The sequence below is a fragment of the Balaenoptera acutorostrata genome, chromosome 19 (genome assembly GCF_949987535.1).
Source record: "Balaenoptera acutorostrata chromosome 19, mBalAcu1.1, whole genome shotgun sequence".
Lineage (NCBI taxonomy): Eukaryota > Metazoa > Chordata > Mammalia > Artiodactyla > Balaenopteridae > Balaenoptera > Balaenoptera acutorostrata.
This window is the reverse complement of record NC_080082.1, coordinates 54,578,799-54,600,398: the sequence shown is the minus strand read 5'-3', so window position 1 is coordinate 54,600,398 and position 21,600 is coordinate 54,578,799. Positions and strand designations below refer to the sequence as shown.

Below are 21,600 nucleotides of genomic sequence, written 5' to 3'. Positions count from 1 at the left end.
GAGGTTCCATCCATGCAGAAGGAGGCTGGGTGGGAAGTAGACGTGCCTCTCCTTCTCCTGCCCTTCCTTTTTATGCTGACACGTTGGGTCTCAGAGACCCCATGGGAGAAAACAAGTTTCAGAGGCTTTCACGGAGCCGAGAGCTGAGTTACAATCCTCCCCTTGTGTCCTAAGGAGCATCCGCACCAGTGCAGCGTTCTAGGTTGTAAACGATGCCAACTGCGTGGGTGGTCGCGTCCCCTTCAGGTGCTCCTGATTCTCAAGAACCAAACACACCTTAGCAGAGGCCAAGGTTTCCTGAGAAGGTGAGTGGGGCAGATGGAATGTGCACAGGCAGAAACACGGAGTAGAATGGTGCTGATGGTTGGCCTGAGATGCCTAGAAACTGAGCGAGATCCATTTCTGGCCATGAATGTAGAAAACTGCTTCTTCTTATCTTCTTTTTGGAGCCCCTGACATAAAAGGCTTGAGGAGCTTCTGGCCAGAGGGACTTGAGGGGTTTTGGTGGCTTCTTTCACCTAAGGCAGTCAGATTGGCTTACACAGCAAATTAAGTAAACATAACCCCTTTCACATAAGCAAACAATTACAAAAATTTAAATGGCGAATGTCTCAGAAGGAAGGAAAAAACCCAATACCCCAAACTGTACATTCTTTAACCATTATTTAAATAATCTCTGCAGGGTAACTTTCTGATTCCTTTCCAAAATCCCAGCAGATTGTCTCTGTTAAGAGCTGATTATCCTCTAAAGCAATAATCCCTCCATCTCTGAGCATTTCCTTTAATGAAGCCCATAAAGTTATTAAAACAGTATGTGCATTTTTTGCAGTTTCCATTAGGATTCACTTATGGACTTTGAGAAGTTGTTTTCTAGTTGCTTCTAGTAGGTTCTCTGGAGACAGGCTTTCAAAGGTTTAGGTGGTATTCTAGCTAAGTAGTAAGTTGTTTAGCCCTGGTCCTGCAGGTAGACGACCCTGAAAGTGGACAAAGGTATAGAATTTCCCAGTTCAGAATTGGTTATGTATGTGTTTTCCTGTGAATGGTGGGTTCACACCGGGCTTCAGAGAGCAGAAGTTTTTCCTTTTCCTCTCCTTTTCTGGCACATGCGTTTCAGTGGATCAAGGACATAATTTTCCAGGTTATGGCAAATTCAAGTTAAACTCCAATGTGAAAGGACTGGGGTGGGAAGGAATGAGTGTGCTCTGAATAGGCAAGTTTAAAACCAGTTTAGGTCAGGAAATGGGGAGGCGTGGACGTTCTGGCAACTCTCTCCCAAGGTCTGCTTTGCCAAAGTTCAATGACAAGGAAGGTTGGGTTTCCTCCAGACCTCCTCCTGGATGTACCTTTTCATCTACTGACACTGAAGGAAGGGGCTGTGACCCGGCAGCCAGGATGTGCCTCATTAGGGATGAAAAGGTGGGGGGGGAAGACACACTTCCCATTTTCCCCGGAGGGCAAAGGGATCTCCTAGGGATGGGGATGAGAAGCTTGGAATAAGTGCAGCGAGCACGACTGGTTGCATTACTTATTTTTCACTTCTGAATAAACTGTTTCTGTGGCTGATGGGGAGGCTGAAGTTGGTTTCTTTGATTCCTGGGCATTGAAGTTCAGGGCAGAATATGCAACTTCGTCAATCTGAAAGGAATGAACAGCAGTCAATTAAATCAGTGTCATAGGCCAGGCCCTCACCTTGTCCAGTGTGATTCAGCACCACGTGCTTTCACCACTTTGAAACTTTTAGTTCAAAGAAGTACTTTTATTACCCATTTTATCTGCTTATTAACATCCTATTGAATGTTCATTAGAAGAGATAGATTATGGAATGCTACAATGGAATATGATGATACAACAATGAGAATAAATAAATGACAAAGGCACACAACAATATGAATGAATCTCACAAAACAATTTTGAATCAAAGAAGCCAGACACATATATACACTGTATTTTTCATTTATGTAAGTGCATAATCAGGTAAAACTAATCTAATGCACTGGAAATAAGGATAGTCATTACTCTTTGGAGGGAAGTAACTGGAGCGTTTTTTGTGTGTGTTTGTTGGGGGGGTTGATTTTTTTAAAATGATTTGGGCGCTGTTTACATAGGTATGTACAACTCGTAGAAACTTACACATTGTTAAAATATACTTATGATTGAAGCATTTTTCAATATAAATGTATATTCTATTGAAGGTTAAGATGAGAAAAATTCAGTACAATTATTAGAAAGTAAAGGAACTAAGACCTCAGATCTATTAGATTGGAAATTATCATTTGATAGTAAGAGCAGGGTCAGATTGGAGGCAGAAGAAGGAGAATGATCTAGTGCCTTCCTTGAGCTGGGCATTGTGTCAGGTGCTTCACCTTTGTTATGTCATTTAATTCCTTGAACTTCTCTTTGAAGGAGGCAGCATGTCCATTTTACACATGAAAAAGCCGGGGATCAAAGAGGTTAAGTTACCAGCCCAAGGTCCCAGCCAGGATTCAAGTTCACATCTTGCAGTGAGGTAGACTGGTGGGGGCAATACTTCTTTGTTTGTTGCTGAAGTGAGGAACTTTGACCCAAACTTGATGTCACTTTTGTATCTTCAAGAATAACCCATTCTACATAGAGATATTTCCATGAGAAAAGGAGCCAGTGAAACTGGCTGTGCTTACCTTGTTAGGTGAATTGTCAGAGTGGCCCTCACCTAGGGAAACAAAGGAGAGTTATCAACCCATGAAAATGCAGAACTGACTTATTGCCTCAGAACGTGGTGTTCCTAAGCTGTTGTACTTCTAGCTGAAGGAGGTGGCAGGTGGTGAGAGGGTGGGGTGGGAAGGTGGCCCATGATTAAGACTTAAGGAATTCGCTTCCCTCAGTCTGTGGTCCAGACCCCAGGGCATTAGACCAAGGAGGGGTGGGGAGAGGCCTCAGTGCACTTCTGAAGATTTCTTCCAGTTCACAAGGCCTGAGTTTTGCCCAGGTGTGTGTCTCAGCCGCAGGCTCCAGCGGCAAGGAGGGGCATTGGGGCCCACAGTACCCAGAGCACCAAAGGCAGGGAAAGCCTCACCAAAGGAGATGCCCGCATCCGTAATAGAGGCAGGAGGGGGAAGGAGGTAGGATGAGGAAATGGCTCCTGGAAACATGTCCATCTCATGGCCTGCTTGGCTTGCCTGGCCTAGGAGGGGCGAGTACCTCTCCCCCAGCTGTGTCTCAGGGGAATCTTTTGCAGCAGGAAGGGTATGAGGACCTATGCCAGTTGTAAGACTGGGAAACTGAGATCCCCTCTAATAATTCAGAAGGTAGGGATTCACTTGGAAATCCGGGATTCCCTGCTAGGGCAGGGTATATAGTAGAACATACGAGCTCTCACTAAGTGAGCAGGTTTACTTACTCTGGTTGTGGTCTGAGGATTTGTGCTCCATGAGGTCTCGCTGGTCACTTGCCCTAAATAAATATCAGACACTGTGACTGCTATTCCCAGGCACAGGGTCTTTGCTCCTTGAATTAGGAAGGACACTGTCAGCATGATGCCTTGGGGCTCCTCAATGTTCATGTATACCTTGGTTGGTCCTCTTTCCTCTGAGGACCTCCTTCTTCAATCTACCTATCATCCCTTCTAGTGTTTACTCCTCTCCTGCTTACTGGCTGTTCACATTTAGGGCCATTCATGCCAACTGCTTCTATTTCTACCCTGACACCTTTCCCCTTTTATAGATAGATGCTGTTTTTTTGTCACTTTATTTATTGCCCAGGAGGCCTTTGGTTGTTTCTGCTTTTCTTAGGTTCTCTTCCTGTCCTGTCCCTCTCTCCTCCTGCTACTGTTGTCGACAGAGCACAGGACTCCCTTCCTCCTGCTTCTTTCATATCCTCATTAGTTTTCCTTCTTGGACCTTAGCTTCCCTGACTGGGGACAGAGGAACATAATTGGTTCTGCCCCCTCTAAACCAGATGGGGATGGGAATAACTATGTCCAAGAGAGAGTAGGGCACAGGAAGCATGAAGACCAGGGAAGAAGAGACCCACAGGAATTAATGCCAAGAAGAAAGACTTTAGGAAGAATGAGGAGCAGATCCAGGTCCAGAGACAGAGATGAAGTCTCCTTCTCTCTCCCGAGCATGGCAGTTAGCCTCGGAGAAAGCAGAACAAGAGGAAAGGCATCATACCCTGCAGTTTTTCTGAGGTACAGAAAATACACCAAGGCTTTTGTCAGAGCTATCCCAGCCAGGACTGCAATCACGATGCCGGCAATAGCACCACCTGAGAGGCCAGAAGAACTTCCTTGTGTTGAATCAACTGTCATCGAAAGAAAAACGAAGAGTCAATGAAGGTGACATTATTTTACAGTGGGGGGTGCTCTGGAAAATAACTCTCAATATGAAATAGTCTCAACTTGTTCCTTCAAGGAATAAAATTTCTGTGGAAGGTTGCTGTGAGGTGACTAGCCGACTATATTTTTGTAATTTTTTTCTCTCTGACTGTATTTCTAGGTTGGTGGTTGGACATGCCTCAATTCTAGTGCAGCCTTTCTGCACTCAGATATTTTTGAAGGCTTTGGAAATGGAAGAAGCGCTGATGGGTATTTTTCTATGTCATAGCTTCCCATCTTTTCATGATTACATCTTTCTCTGGGTGTGGCCCAGGTGTGGCCACCATGAATATGTGCCTGTTAGGTGTCTTGGTGGGGATTTATTGATGGAAGGCCCTCTGAATTCACTGCCCCTCTGCACAGAGACCACCCTTCACACAGGTTCCCAGCAGAAATATGAAATCAATCCCAATTCTGCGAGAAATGATTTTTTTGTGATGGATGACTTTAGTTCAAGGACTCCTCACCAGATTTGCAGACACTCTCTTAGAACTGCACTGCAGCCTAAAACTTCCTCCTTCCCTTTCTCCTTCTCAGGGATCCAATATGCATCATGGTCTGAGGACCCTCCCAGGCTCCTCCCACTCCTGCCCCACTTTCCTTCACAGGCATTTTTCCCAATGAATGTCTTGTATGTCTAATCCCATCTGGGCTGCATCTCACGGGGTGAAAACTAACATACTAGACATGAAACTTTGCACTCAACTCCTTTTTTTCTCTCTTCCATATTTACTCAGTAACATGTTCCTATGGGTCTTTTGTGTTATGCCTTCCTACCTTTTGCCTCTTTGTTCTTTTTTATTTCAGTTTTCCTCACCATTCAACTCAAAACTGAAAATTAATCCTAATGTTAGCTATTGTTATGATGTACTTACTATGTGCCAGGTTCTGTGCTATATATAATATTTCCCATGTATCTCATTTAATTCATATAATAACCCTGTCAGATAGACATTATTTCCATTTTACAGATGGAAAATCTGAGGCTTCCAGTAGTGAAAAACCCAAAGTCATATGGCTAATAAGAGGTGGATCTAGAGTTAGGTAGTCCTTGACTCTAGGAGTACCCAATTTCACATAGCCTAATGATAATAGTAGTAATTATAGTAGCTAACATTTTTGGAAAATTTTTCCTTTGTGTGTATTTTGCTGTGGGTTTAATTGAATATTACATTAAATCTGAAACAAAACCATGAAGCAGGTACTTTTATTGCAATTTTCAGTTGAGGAATCTGAGGCTCAGAGAAGTCAAGAATCCTGTGCAAGAATTTATAATTGTAAATGCTTACATTAAAAAAGTAGATCTCAAATCAGCAACCTAAATTTACAAGTTAAGGGACACGAAAAAAAAAACAAGGAAAAAAACCAAACAAACCAAAGCTAGCAGAATGAAGGAAACAATAACAGTTAGAATGGAGATAAATAAATTAGAGAATGGAAAAACAGTAGAGAGAATCAATAAAACCAATATTTGGTTCTTCAAAAATATTAACAAAATTGACAAATCTTTAACTAGATTGACTAAGAAAAGAAGAGAAGATTCAAATTACTAAAATCAGAAATGAATGTGGGAACATTACTACCAATTCTACAAAATATGAGTACTATGAATAAGCATTTGGCAACAAATTGGATAACTTCTACAAAATGGACAGATTCCTAGAAACATGAAAGCTACCAAGGTAAAATCACAAAGAAATAGAGGCTATGAATAGACATATAAAGTAAGGAGGTTAAATCAATAAAAAACACTTGACAAAAATCCACTAACCTTTCATGATGAAAACACTCAAACTAGGAAAAGAAGGAAACCACCTCAACATAATAAAGGCCATATATAAAAAACCCACAGCTAACATCATCCTGAATGGTGAAAGATTGAAAGTTCTTCCTCTAAGGTCAGGAACAAGACAACAATGCCTGTTTTTTCCACATCTATTCAAAATAGTACTGGATGTATTAGCCAGAGCAATTAGGCAAGAAAAAGAAATAAAGGACATCCAAATTGGAAAAGAAGAGTAAAATTATCTCTGTTTGCAGATAACATGACCTTATATGTAGAAAACCATAAAGATCCCCCAGAAAACTGTTAGAACTAATAAACAAATTCATCAAAGCTGCAGAATACTAAATCAACATGTAAAAATCAGTTGTTTCAGGACTTCCCTGGTGGCGCAGTGGTTAAGAATCCTCCTGCCAATGCAGGGGACATGGGTTCGATCCCTGGTCCAGGAAGATCCCACATGCTGCAGAGCAACTAAGCCCATGCACCACAACTACTCATCCTGTGCTTTAGAGCCCGCGAGCCACAACTACTGTGCCCACGAGCCACAACTACTGAAGCCCACGCACATAGAGCCCATGCTCCGCAGCAAGAGAAGCCACCGCAATGAGAAGCCCATGCACCACAATGAAGAGTAGCCCCTGTTCGCCGCAACTAGAGAAAGCCCGCGCACAGCAACGAAGACCCAATGCAGCCAAAAACAAAAATAAATAAATAAATACTATTAAAAAAATCAGTTGTTTCTATACACAGACAATGAAACATTCAAAAAGGAAATTAAGAAAATTTTATTTACAATACTATCAAAAATAATGAAATATTCAGGAATTAACCAGGGAGGTGAAAGATTTATACACTGAGAAACTATAAATAAACACTGCTGAAAGAAATTAAAGAAGACATAAATAAATGGAAAGACATTCCATGTCCATGGATTGGAAGACTTAACATGGTTAAGATGACAGTACTACCCAAAGTGATCTAAGGTTCATTGCAATCCCTATCAAAATTCCCCAATAACTTTGTTTTTTCTTTTGCTGGAATAGAAAATCAGCCCTAAAATTTATATGGCATTTCAGGAGACCCCTAAAAGCCAAAAAAATCTGGAAAAAGAAGAACAGAGTTGGAGGACTCGCATTTCCTGATTTCAAAATTTGTTGCAAAGCTACATAATCAAAAGTGTGGTACTAGAATAAAGACAGACATGCACAATAATGGAATAGTAAGCCCAGAAATAAACCTTCGTATATATGGTCAGATGACATTGACAAGGGTGTCAAGATGATTATATGGGAGAGTCTTTTCAACAAATGGAACTGGGAAAACCAGATATTTATACAACAGAATGAAGTTGAACCCTTACCTAACACCATATACAAAAAAATTAACTCACAATGCATAAAAAAAATCTAAACGTGAGAGCTAAAACTAGAAGAAAAACATAGGCTGAAAGCTTCATTACACTGGATTTGGCAATGATTTCTTGGATAGGAAACCAAAAACACAAGCAAGGAATAAAAAACAAAAATCAGTAAATTGGACTTCATCAAATTTAAAAACTTTTATGCATCAAAGTGAAAAGACAACCCACAGAATGGGAGAACATATTTGCAAAACATATATATCTGTTAATGGATTAACATCCAGAATATGCAAAGAATTATTACAACTCAACAACAACAACCCAATGTAAAAATGGGCAGAGGAGGGCTTCCCTGGCGGCACAGTGGTTAAGAATACGCCTGCCAATGCAGGGGACACGGGTTCGAGCCCTGGTCCGGGAAGATCCCACATGCCGTGGAGCAACTAAACCCATGCACCACAACTACTGAGCCCGCGAGCCTAGAGCCCGTGCTCCGCAACAAGAGAAGCCACCGCAATGAGAAGCCCATGCACCGCAACAAAGAGTAGCCCCCGCTCGCCGCAACTAGAGAAAGCCCGCATGCAGCAATGAAGACCCAAGGCAGCCAAAAATAAATAAATTAAATAAATAAATTTTAAAAAAATGGGCAGAGGAACTGAAGAGACATTTCTCCAAAGAAACAGTCTCTTCAATAAATGGTGCTGGGAAGACTGGACAGCTACATGTAAAAGAATGAAATTAGAACACTCCCTAACACCATCCACAAAAATAAACTCAAAATCGATCAAAGACTTAAATGTAAGGCTGGGCACTATAAAACTCTTAGAGGAGAACATAGGCTGAACACTCTTTGACATAAATTGCAGCAATATCTCTTTTGATCCAGCTCCTAGAGTAATGAAAATAAAAACAAAAATTGGCAAATGGGACCTAATTAAACTTAAAAACTTTTGCACAGCAAAGGCAACATAACAAAATGAAAGACAACCCACAGAATGGGAGAAAAAATTTGCAGTCGAAGTGACCGACAAGGGATTAATCTCCAAAATATACAAACAGCTCATGCAGCTCTATGTCAAAAAAACAAACAACACACTCAAAAAATGGGCAGAAGATCTAAATAGACATTTCTCCAAAGAAGACATACAGATGGGCAAAAAGCACATGAAAAGATGCTCAACATCACTAATTATCAGAGAAATGCGAATCAAAACCACAATGAGGTATCACCTTACACTGATCAGAATGGCCATCCATCATCAAAAAGTCTACAAACAGGGGCTTCCCTGGTGGTGTAGTGGTTACGAATCCTTCTGCCAACGCAGGGGACACGGGTTTGAGCCCTGGTCTGGGAAGATCCCACATGCCATGGAGCAACTAAGCCCGTGTGTGCCACAGCTACTGAGCTGCGCTCTCGAGCCAGTGAGCCACAACTACTGAAGCCCACACACCTAGAGCCTGTGCTCCGCAACAAAAGAAGCCACCGCAATGAGAAGGCCGCGCACCGCAATGAAGAGTAGCCCCCCCTCACCGCAACTAGAGAAAGCCCATGCGCAGCAACAAAGACCCAACTCAACCAAAAATAAAATAAATAAATAAATAAAATAATAATTAAAAAGAAAAAAGTCTACAAACAATAAATGCTGGATTGAGTGTGGAGAAAAGGGAACCCTCCTACACTGTTGGTGGGAATGTAAATTGGTACAACCACTATGGAGAAGAGTATGGAGGTTCTTTAAAAAACAAAAATAGAATTACCATATGATCCAGCAATCCCACTCCTGGACATATATTTGGAGAAAACCATAATTCGAAAAGATACATGCACCCCAATATTCACTGCAGCACTATTTACAATAGCCAAGATATGGAAGCAACCTAAATGTCCATTGACAGAGGAATGGATAAAGAAGATGTTGTACATATATATACAATGGAATATTACTCAGCTGTAAAAAAAGGAATGAAATAATGCCATTTGCAAAAACATGGATGGACCTCGAGATTCTCATGCTAAGTGAAGTAAGTCAACAGAGAAGGACAAATATGATATCACTCGTAAGTGGAATGTAATTTAAAAAAAATGATACAAGTGAACTTATTTACAATACCGGAACAGACTCACAGATTTCGAAAACAAACCTAACAAACAAACAAACAAAACAAAGGGGAAACGTCCAGGGGGGAGGGAAAAATTAGGAGCATGGGATTAACATATACACACTACTATATATAAAATAGATAACCAACAAGGACCTACTGTATAGCACAGGGAACTCTATTCAATATTCTGTAATAACCTATATGAGTAAAGAATCTGAAAAAGAATGAATATATGAATATGTATAACTGAATCGCTTTGCTGTACACCTGAAACTGACACAACATTGTAAATCAACTATACTCCAATAAAATTTTTTAAAAGATGTACAAATGGCCAATAAGCACATGAAAAGATGCTCAACATCACCAATAATTAGGGGAATGCAAATCAAAACCACAGTGAGATATCACTTCACACCCTTTAGAATGGCTATTAAAAAAAGAAAAAACAGGGCTTCCCTGGTGGCGCAGTGGTTGAGAATCTGCCTGCCAATGCAGGGGACACGGGTTCGAGCCCTGGTCTGGGAGGATCCCACATGCCGCGGAGCAACTAGGCCCGTGAGCCACAATTACTGAGCCTGCGCGTCTGGAGCCTGTGCTCCGCAACAAGAGAGGCCGCGATAATGAGAGGCCCGCGCACCGCGATGAAGAGTGGCCCCCACTTGCCGCAACTAGAGAAAGCCCTCGCACAGAAACGAAGACCCAACACAGCCATAAATAAATAAATAAGTAAATAAACCCAAAGTTTAAAAAAAAATTTTATAAAACAACAACAACAGCAACAACAGAAAACAACAAGTGTTTGCAAGGATGTGGAGAAATTGGAACTTCTGTGCATTGCTGGTGGGAACGTAAATGGTGCAACCAGTGTGGAAGATGGTATGTCAGTTCATCAAACAGTCGAACAAAGAATTGCCATTTGACCCAGCAAATCCACTTCTGGGTGTGTGCTCAAAAGACTGAATGCAGGGATTGAACAGATATTTGTACACCCATGTTCACAGTGGCGTATTCACAATAGCCAAAAGGTGGAAACAATTTAAAAGACAATCAACTTATGAATGATAAACAAAATGTGGTATATACATAGAAGGGAATATAATTCAGTCTTTAAAAGGAATGAAATTCAGATATATGCTATAACATGCATGGAACCTTGAAGACATAATGCTAAGTGAAATAAATCAGACCCAAAAGGATAATTATTATATGATTCCACTTATACAAAATAACTAGAATAGTCAAATTCATAGAGACAAAGAAAGTAGAATGGTGGTTGCCAGGGTTTGGGTTGGGGGACTGGGGAGTTATTGTTTAATGGGTACAGAGTTTTAGTATGGTAAGTTCTAGATGGATAGTGGTAATGATTGCACGAGAATATGAATGTACTTATTGCTACTGAGCTGCAGTCTTAAAAATGGCTAAAATCATATATCTTATGTATATTTTACCACATTAAAAATGGTAACAGAAAAAAAAAAAAACAAGAAGAATCTTGTGAAAGACACTAAAATGCCAAACCCAGGATAAGAAACTTAAGTATATTTGCTTTAGAGATTAAGCTTTTATCTATTTTGCTATCTGTTTACTATAATGGTCTCTTAACTGCTATTCTGCCCCCTGTGACCTCTATCCATTTTGCACACCGTTTGTAGAGTAATTCTCCCGGGAAGAGGTAGCACGGGGGCGAGTGGTCACTTACATTTCACATCCAGCCTGAGGGGGTCACTTTTCCTCGAATTGCCCGGGTTGGAGACCTCACACTGATAATCCCCGGCATCCTCCCTTCTGACGGGGTTGATGGTGAGGGTGCTGTTGTCTGGGGACAGCTTCATCCTCTCTGTGAGCAGTAGCCTCTGGCCATTGAAGAACCAGCATATGGAGATCCCAGTGTCATTTGTGCGGCAGGTCAGGACCACGGTATTCTCATGTTCTGTGACTGTGGTGTTGCTGGCTTCGATGGAGGGCTGTGCCACTGGGTCTGTGGAGAGACAGAGGGGTGACTGACTAAGAATAGGTCAGGAGCCTGGGGCCACGCTCCTTCCTCAGAGGTCTCAGCCACCCCCGGGGCCCAGTGAGCTCTGTAAAGGTGACCCAGAGGATGGCCCTGACCCTGTGATCAAGGTCATGGGGCTCTCTTCATTGATGATCTGTAAGGAGAGGACTGCACCTCCTCTCTGAAACCCAGATACCCCAGGATGACCCCTGACCAGTCTCCCCGGACAGCTCTGTAGTATCGGCACCAGGAGCGTCTTCTCAGCCCATATGTCTAGCATCTTCAACATCAAGTAGGATTTTTCATCAACTTTCATTGACCTTTTTCCACAATTTTCTTTAACTTTAAAATAATTCAGGTCCCATTCCTTATATACACTTCCGAGTACACTGGGGAAGGCAGGCTTGCCAGCTCTGTGCATCTCTGGGGCCAAGGGAACTTTCCATAAAGTAGGGGAGGCATCTACTTCCTGTTAAATAATTTCTTAGACTGGCCCAACATAGTCTCCTGGACTGTAGAAGGGTTAAGTATCCCTCTGAGCCAAGGACAGTCTTGTTTTAAAATTCCCCAACAATAACTGCCCCTCATTTTCACTCATCCTGAGTCTGAGACATTAACTTTTTCTCCCATCAGAGGGTGGTGACCCTGAGCCTCTCAAGACAGGAGCAGCTGTTGCCTCCCAGTCTTGGCTCAAGGCTGGGCCTGCCCAGATTTGCCTGGGACAGGAAGTCATGGCCAGCCTGATATCCAGGGGTGAGGGTCCATGTACTTGGACCTGAGAGGGATGGGTGTGGTCTGGCCTCCGGCAGTGGAGATTCAGTCGGGCTGCCTGGGGCACATAGGAACAGAGGTTACTCACAGATGACATTCAGGGTGAATGGGTCACTGCGGCTGACACTCACTGGGTTCCGAGTTTCACACATATAGGGTCCTGTGTCATTCCTTGTGACATGGAATAAAGTGAGAGTCCTGTTGTCCTCAGACAGTTCCAGCCTGGTGCTGTTGGGGAGGCTCTGATTGTTGATCCACCACACGTGGGAGGTGTTCGGAGTCTCAGGGCCACATGTTAACACTACAGTGTCCTCCAGCTCCTTGGGGTTGGAGTTGTTGCTGGTGATGACGGGTTTGGGTAACACCGCTGTGAAGACAACAGAGAGAACATTGCCCCTTTTATACCTTGATTCCTCCAATGTCATCTTCAATCAGAGTTGGCATTTCTCACCTTTGAGCCAAACTGAGTCCTTAAAGAATAAGGCAGGTCTGTGTATCACAAGACAAATGCATGAACATCTGAACTCAGAGAATATAAGGCCACCTGATCTATGTCTGAGAGAAAGCACAGACTTCCTCAAGTGTCTGTCATGTATCAAGGTTTGATAGCAGTAACATAGGCCTGGAAATCAGAGACCCCTTGCTTCCTCATTTAGTTTTTTACTGACCAGGTCACTACCTGACTGACCTTGGGGTGTTCACCTGGAACATGCAGGTCCCGAGACCCTTCAAGCTGCACAGACCTACATTGCCTGGTGGAGATATGTTTTCACTGAGTCCTCGATTTCCAAGGTTCCCTAGAGATAGGTAATGATGGGCCATGCCATAGTCCTTAAACCCCAAGAAAACTGGGCAGCATGGCCTGGAACTGGGTGTTTGAGCAGAAATAACCCACGGGACGACCCAGAGCAAGCCTGGTGGTCAGTCCATTATTCAGGCTGCAGGGCCATGAGGTGGGGCAGTTCTGCACAGGTGTTAAAGGTGATTGACAAGACAGTGACCCCATAAAGGCTAGGCGAGTCCAAGGAATGATTAGAAAAGAGTGAGGGGGAGGGACTTCACTGGTGGTCCAGTGGGTAAGACTCTGCGCTCCCCATGCAGGGGGCCCGGCTTCGATCCCTGGTCGGGGAACTAGATCCTGCATGTATGCCCCAACTAAGAGTTCGCATGCCGCAACTAAGAAGCCCACCTGCCACAACTAAAAGATCCTGCATGCCGCAACTAAGACCCAGCCAAAATAAATAAATAAATAAATAAATAAATATTAAAAAAAAGAGTGAGGGGGACATGCAGGAGCTGGCTGGCTTTGGCAGCAGAACCAATGTCTCTGCCCTTAGTCTTGGACAGAATTGATCGGGGAGAGGTCTGAGTCTCTGTTTTATAAAGAGAGGAATGATTTAAATTAGTAGAAACGTTCTGTGTTATGTTAATAACTTTAGGAGAAGAGGTCCCTGTCACCAATTTCTGTGGACAGTCAAGCAAATGGGGAGGAGGCCCCACTGGCATGTGGCATCTTTTCTTTTCTTTCTACCTCAGGACACACAGCTAGAGCTGGATCAAATTTGTCCGAGTTGGGCCAAGTCTAAGTGAAAGGACAGTGGCTTGGGCACCTCATCGTCGGAGAGTGTCCCACCCTATGATACAGGTGCTATCATGAGGACACACGGACAACGAAGTAGGCAGTAGAGCAGTCAGATGGCAGAGGGTCTGTCAGCCCCACCCTGGGAAGGTCTCGGGAACCCCTGAGAGGAACGGGAGGCCCACAGAAGGACGAGAATGTGAGTCACAAATCAAAGAGGTGAAGTGAGCCACTGGGGACTGCAGACCTGTCTTTCTGCCTTTGACCCCCTGGTTGAGTCATGTAAGGCTTAGATTCAGGGGTTGCATAACCCTGTTACGTGGTATGTTCCACTTGTTGGCATCATGGAGGGAAAGAGCCCTGGACCAGGGCAAAGTGGGAGCTCATTCTCCTGGTGACCTGGGGAAACTGGCTCATGTTGGAGCCTCGCAGAGGCTGCTGCTCCCACTGATTTCTGTGTCCTTTACTATTGCCCGGGAGGGTGGGCCTGGCCACAGGTGTTAGCAGGACGGGAACAGGGCAGTCAGCCATTTGCGGGAGTATTTGTGGAAGGCTTAAGGGTAGGGGAGTTGTCCGGAGCAGGGCCAGTCCCGGCTGGAAAGAAGGAGGAGGAAGATGAGAGACACGGAAGCAGCAGAGAGAGCAAAAAATGTCCATTTACAAGTGACTTCAAAGTGGGGATTACAAGTGCCTTCAAAGATCAAAGATCCAAGAGCCCCACTGCTGCCCAGAGGCAGGACCCCTGCAGCCCTGGAAAACCCTCCCCTGGCCGAGCAGCCCCACAGTCACCGTGAGACCTGGCTCCCAACGTGCTTTAGGGGCAGGTGGTCAGAGGATGGAACATGGGTCCCATCCCTGGAGAGACAGGCAATAGGTGTGGCCAGTACCTCCTAGGATTCTGCATCCAGAGTCCAGTGCCTGAAGAGATTATAGGTCATTCATTCATTCGTATTCCTTCCATCCTTCCTTCATCAAAGAAAGATTGAGAGTTTACCTGTTGGGCCCTGTGCTGGTTGCAGGTGTAGGTTGGAGAGTGAGGAAACCGAGTCCTTTCCATGTTATTCCAGCGGGAGTGACACCCAGCACATTAGGAAACAAACAAATAAATGATTTCTCATCCAGTGCAAGGAGCTTGTGCATTGGCTACCTGAAGAGGGAAGGCCTGGACATTCCTGTCACTGACTATGATCATTGATGCAGGTAATTTAGTTCTAGAGTAAACAGGATTAATTTTCCATTTCTTTTTTTTTTAAAATTAATTAATTAATTAATTAATTTATTATTTATGGCTGTGTTGGGTCTTCGTTTCTGTGCGAGGGCTTTCTCTAGTTGTGGCAAGCGGGGGCCACTCTTCATCGCGGTGCACGGGCCTCTCACTATCGCGGCCTCTCTTGTTGTGGAGCACAGGCTCCAGACGCGCAGGCTCAGTAATTGTGGCTCACGGGCCCAGTTGCTCCGCGGCATGTGGGATCTTCCCAGACCAGGGCTCGAACCCGTGTCCCCTGCATCGGCAGGCAGATTCTCAACCACTGCGCCACCAGGGAAGCCCTCCATTTCTTTTCACTTTCCATGCCAGAGTCTCCCTCTGAGCTGGGGATGCCCAAGAAGAAAGGATCTGAACCAACAGCTGGTTTCTGGGTCCAAAGATGCACAAGGCCCCTGGGATGGAGGAGAGGATGGGGCTGTTATCTTGGCATGACTCTGATTGGCCAGTTGTGGTCTGTGTGACTCTGATTCAGTGAGCGTAATTCCCTTTAACTCAGTTTCTCCTCATTAAAATAGAAAAAATGGTAAATTGTCTCAGGATTGCCATGTTGCCTGTGTATTAACCTTGAATCATTAATAATTAACTGACCTAAAGCTTAGCAAAGAGGAGTTGACCATAAAAACTGCATCTACTGTTAGTTGCATCCACAGGAGAGGGCTCCCTGGGCTGTGCCCTGGTGGTCAAGGAGCTGCCAGGAGCATCTTCTCTCCTCTGTTCCTCCCTAAGGATGCTGACCTTCCCCTGCAGTCTCCTTAGTCCCCCAGGTGGTCGGCTAATAACCTGGGGATCTAGCCTGTCTTGCTCTCCATGCTGAGTCTCAGGTGAAGGCCCAGACTCCACCCCTGCTCAAATGTGGCTCTTGGGGCTGAGCCCTGGCTGGTGACCAGCTCTGAAGCCTTGGGACTCAGGCAGCTGGGAAATCATTGCTCCCAGTCAACCCCGTCCAGGAGGCTAAAACCCAACAGTGGCAAATGTTCTCCGGGGTCACTGGAGGCAGGAGCTGAGGAGCTGGGGAGGGGCTTCCCGAGGCTGAGATTCTGTGGGGATCCCAGGGGGCCCTCAGGCCAGGCCCATACTGAGTCTTACAGGGTCTTCCTCAGCGTCATGGTCACAGGCAGGGGCCCAGGGGGTTGAACTGAGACTGATCTTCCTCTGCTGTGTTACTCCCATCAGCCCGGTCCTTCTTTCTGCACAGAATGTCTTCAGGGTCCGGATTCTGCGAAAGAATTCTGATCCTTTGAAGATTGTCTCCACTGTGTGTGTGTCCTGCACTAAATGTTCAACCCCAACCTGGGATGTAATACAGAGGGGGATGCAGACACAGTCCCGGCCTGTCAGTCCTCTGCGTGTGAATAGAATCACCCCACCCAACACCCAGAGGTCAGAGAGGAATCACTCACGGTATACGCGGAGTTGTCCAGCTAGTCTTTCAGTCTGTAAATCATTCCTTGTGGCCAGCAGGGTGTAGTATCCTGTGTCGTCCTGGGTGACGGTCTGGAACAGCAGGGATCCATTGGGGTATATTGTCTCTCGACCGCTGTGTGCAGGCCCAGTGACATTTGTACTAACGTCTATTCTAAATGTTGCAATTAGTTGGTTGTTCTCTACCCTTTCTCCTCTGTACCAACTGTAGCCTAGAAGATCCCCTGTCACATTGTGGACCAGTAGAAGAACATCCGTCCCTTCTGCAGCGTTGAAGGGCACCGATTCAATAGTGAGTTGCACAGTGGTGGGCAGGTTCCAGAAGGTTACGAGTGAGACTAGGAGGGAAGAGAGAGAAATTAATATTCTGACCTATGTGTTGGGATGGAAAAATGGGGCCCTGGGCCCTGAGCAGGTCTCTTCATCCCTCAGCCTTGGTGTGTGTTTTTGTAGTGCATGTGTGTGTGTGTGTGTGTGTGTGTGTGTGTGTGTGTCTGTGTGTCTGTGTGTGTCTGTGTGTTTGCTACTGGTTCAGGGTCAGCAGCATGACCCCCATTAATTCAGCCCCTCTGAGCTTGTTATTTCCTCTGTTTCCCCAGATGTCTGCCTGGCTCACTCCCTCACTGCCCTCACACGCTTGCTCACACTCAGGGGCCTGTTGGGAGCTGCCCTCCCTGACACCTGCTCTAAAGACCCTCCGTCTTCACTTTCTGACCTTTCCCTGCTCCGTTTCCTTCATGACACTTGTCAGCACCTGACAGCACATTCTAGATCTCTTTGCTTGTCTATCTTCCTCCCCATAGAGTGTGAGCTGTGGGATGGCAGGGACTTGTCTGATCCTGGTTGTAACCCAGGGCCTGGACCAGGCTCCAAATACCTGGTGAGGAAGGAATGAGTGTTCCCAGGGCCTCCACCACCTGGTGTTTATTTGTCAGTTTCTAAGGGTGGTGGGTAAGGACAGTGTTTAGCTTCCTGGTTGCGTTCTTTTCTGGATTGACACCCTGACATAAATTGTTATTGTCACCAGTTTTGAAAAATTACTGCTCAGTGATGAATAATTTGGAAAATATACTGTAATTGAGGTTTTCCTGCCCCTCACCAATTCCAGTTCATTGAGATTTTCCTGTTGCTCAGTCCCTCCCCCCACCCTCCCCTGCTCCCATGTCCTCTCTCCTCAGGTCCAAACAGAAGCCCTCTGTCCCCTCTCAGAGCCCTGTCTCCCCCAGAGACCTCAGCCAGTCTCTGTTCTCCCACCTCTGCCCACACCCTGAAAACTGTCCCCTCTCACCTGCCAGCAGGAGCCCGTTCCAGGGGATGCACCCTCTGCGGGCATGGGCTGAGGGGGGCTTCATGGTGTCTGCTGTCTGCTGTGTCCCTCTCTCTGTGAGAAGAGCTTCAGCTCCCGAACCGCTCACAAGCACTGCCGTCTGATGTGTGAGCTCTGCTGTCCTTCCTCCCTCTGTGCTGGGCCTCCTCCTGGGGCAGGAGCACTTCGCTGGGTCACATGGGCCGGGGGCGGGGTCTCTGCCCAGAACCCTCCCTCTCCCTCCCCTCTCATTCCTGCCTGCCTTCTCTCTTCTTCCCTCTTCTTTCTGCCTTTTTCAGCTTGACCTCTCAGCCTAGAAACACACACACACAGTTTGCCATTGGCTGGGGGAGCACAAGCCTGGGGCTCAGTGTCCTGGGCGTCCCCCACAGTTCGCAGTTGGGGTGCACAGCCTCTCCCCCACAGCCTCCCCTTCCCCTTCTGGGTTTTCCCTTTAGAGCAGGAGCCCTGCGGCTACATCACGAACCCTTGTCACAGGAATGTCACCCACACTGTGCACTGGAATCACTGTGGAACTTTATAAAGACTGTGAATGCACACATGACACCTTAGAAATGCTGTGTCAGCAGCTGCCCAGGTAACATGTATGCCCAGCCAGGCTGAGACCCCATAATGTGGGCTGGGGTAGACTCTCCCCCTCTCTTGTGCACAGAGGGTCTGCAGATCCTGTTAAAGCGCAGAGTCTGCCTCAGCAGGTGTGGGGTGGACCCGGGAGTCTGTATCTAACTAGCTCTCAGGTGATGCTGGTCATACTGGGCTGCGGAGCACAGTGTCAGTAGCAAGGCTGATGGGGGCTCCTGTCCCCCCAGAGGCCGACCCACCCGCCCCAGTGTTGGCCTCTGCTGCGTTCTGGCCTGGGGTCTGTCAGCACCACACAGACACCTAGAGGTCCCCAAACCAGGATATTATTTCCCTTTGTGACACAGAGGGTCTTTCCAATGTTCTCAAATGCTCTGAGAAGGTTTCGTTCTGTTCCTGCCAGAAGGCTCCAGGAAAGGATTGAGGGGCTGGAAAGGGTGCAAAGTGAGTGATGCCTGGTGAGAGGGACGCTCCTTCTCTCTCCATGGGGGTCTAGCTGGGCCACAGCTTCCTGGGACACACACTGATGACCTGAAGGAATAGTACTTCCTAAAGGTGTGAAGTGGGCCAGCTCCTGGCTGGATGGAGGAACTGTCCATTGTGGGGAGCTTGGAGAGCGCGAGGAGAGCTATGGACTAAGGTGACACTGGTGAGGGTGCGATTCTGCTGGGCTGAGGGAGGTCTGTGGCCCTTGGGGAAGCTCTAGCCTGTGGAGTAACTCTGCCGCTCTCTGGTGGACAAGGAGGGAAGTGCAGCAGTTACCGTGCTGTGCTGCTCTGCATGTTTGTTCAACACCATGAACTTTTCACATGGGTTACGTATCATGTTAATGCTCCATCATGTTCCAGCTCTGTGAGTCACAGTCTCTGTTGCTCCAAGAACTCCAGCCCCGTTCCTTAATGAGATGTCACCAAGCTCAGATTTCCAGGAATGTATATGAGTTTGTGTTTGTCTCCAGTAAGTTATACTGTGTGCATCCCTGGGAGACAGTAGTGTATGTGGCTGGAGCACTAGGTGATGGGTCTATGGGAAGAAGAGGGAGGAGCAGGGAACCAGGCATGTCAGGAGGGGAAGGTCTGTGTCAGGGGAGCAGAGGGGGAAGGGATGGACAGTCAACTTCCCCTCTCACTCCTGGGACCTGGGTCAGGTGAGAAGGGAGCTGGTTCCCTCTTGTTCATCAAGAGCTGGGCCTCATGTGTGCCCTATGCCCACGGCTGAACTCTCAAGTGTTAAGTTCACTTTTATCCAGGGTTGTTGTTGGCGCTCTCTGTACACATAGGCTATGAATGGAGAGGCCCCTGGTCTTGAGGCGGCTTCACACACACAGTCCCACCCAGGGCCTCAGGGTAGCTCCCACAGCGCCTGTGATCCTCTGCTTCTCCCTCCCCCATTCCTGGGGTTTCTTTCCTGTACCACCTTCTCCCTGGGTCTCTGTGGACAGCCTCAGCCAGTGACCTCACCTGCTTCCGTTCTAGGCAGCTATCCCTGTGATCTCTGCCCCCTCACAATCTCTGGGCCTCACTAGTCTCTCTCATTTTTTCTGACCCCTGATCCCTGTGAGGAAAGGGGGTTGAAGCTGAGATTGGTACTCTCCAGGTTCTACACTTTTTGGACAGCTTGAAAGCTAGGAACCCTGATGCGTCAGTGGAATCATTTTTGTGTCTCCCGGTGGAAGCATTCCTCCCTTGGGAACTAAGACCTCTAGGCCAGCAGAGCATAAAGTCACGGGAACAGGAAGTGTAAATTTTGCTAGTGGATCATTAGAGGTAAGTGAGTGGCATCACTTCCATTTCCACCTCTTGATTCCCGGACCTGAGAATCCTGGCTGTGGGAGAAACAGCCCCACATAGTGGACTGATTCTGAGCATATCCAGCCTCCTGGAGTACCTTCCCCTGGCCCTGCAAGGTACTGCCACCTAGCTGGTGCTGAAATTGAGTTTCCGAAAGACCACTCTACTCTTCTGTCAAGCCAGCTGTTTCAGGATGGTAAGACTAGTGAATTCCATGAGCATGGGCCCACTGCTGCATTTCATTTGCTATGATCAGAAGCAATGCTGTGTGGAGAACCATGCTGGAGGATGGTTCAGATGCCAATCACAAGTCCAGGTTGTCACCTGTGCTTCTGACAGAGAGGCTACAGATCAGAGTGTCCAACAGCCCTCTCCTTGGGTTTGATTAATTTGCTAGAGCAGCTCACAGAACTCGGAAAAACATTTTACTTACCAGATTATGGGATTATTATTAAAAGATGTAATTCAGGAACAGCCAGATGGAAGAGATGCGTAGGACAAAGTATGGGGAAAAGGCACAGAGCTTCCATGCTCTGTGAGTGTTCTGCTCTTCCCACGTCTCCATGTGTTCACCAGTCTGGAAGCTCTCTGAACCCTGTCCTTTTTTTAGTGAGTGCTTTATTTTTTAAAAATTTAAATTATTTTAAATTGAGGTATAATTGACATATATTACTTTCAAGTGTACAACGCAATGATTCAATATTTGTATATGCTGCAAAAATGATCACCATGAGAGGTCTAGTTAACGTCTGTCACCATACATAGTTATAGAATCTTATTCCTGTGATGAGAACTTTTAAGATCTACTCTCTTAGCAACTTTCAAATATGCAATACAGTATTACTAACTATAGTCACCATGCTGTACATTACATCCCCATGGTTTATTTATTTTAAACCGGAATATATACCTTTTGACTCCATTCACCCATTTCACACACACCCCACTCCTCACCTCTGGCAACCACCAATCTGTTCTCTGTTTTTGAGCTTGGGGTTTTTTGATTTGTTTTAAATTCCACATATAAGTGAGATTATACAGTATTCGTCTTTCTCTGACATTTCACTTAACATAATCTCTTCAAGGTCCATACATGTTTGTAGTAAATGGCAAGATTTCATGTTTTTAATGGCTGAATAATATTCCATTATATATATGTACACCACATTATCTTCATCCATTCACCCGTCGATGGACACTTAGGTTCGCTTCATACCTTGACTAATGTAAATAATGCTGCAATGAACATGAGGGTTCATAAATCTTTTC

At 45.8% G+C, this 21,600-nt stretch overlaps 1 protein-coding gene across 1 annotated transcript; it reads right to left on the bottom strand.

Moving 5' to 3' along the window:
- Nucleotides 1–1,046: 1,046 nt before the first annotated feature.
- On the bottom strand, nucleotides 1,047–18,034 carry LOC103006424 (carcinoembryonic antigen-related cell adhesion molecule 7-like). Its single transcript, XM_007168026.2, has 8 exons — nucleotides 17,924–18,034; nucleotides 16,614–16,973; nucleotides 12,456–12,734; nucleotides 11,303–11,581; nucleotides 4,149–4,278; nucleotides 3,377–3,429; nucleotides 2,658–2,689; nucleotides 1,047–1,635 (listed from the first exon to the last, which is right to left on the bottom strand). The coding sequence occupies exons 1-8, from the start codon at nucleotides 17,985–17,987 to the stop codon at nucleotides 1,522–1,524; spliced, it is 1,311 nt and encodes a 436-aa protein (XP_007168088.2). The 5' UTR covers nucleotides 17,988–18,034; the 3' UTR covers nucleotides 1,047–1,521.
- Between the last annotated feature and the right edge of the window lie 3,566 nt (nucleotides 18,035–21,600).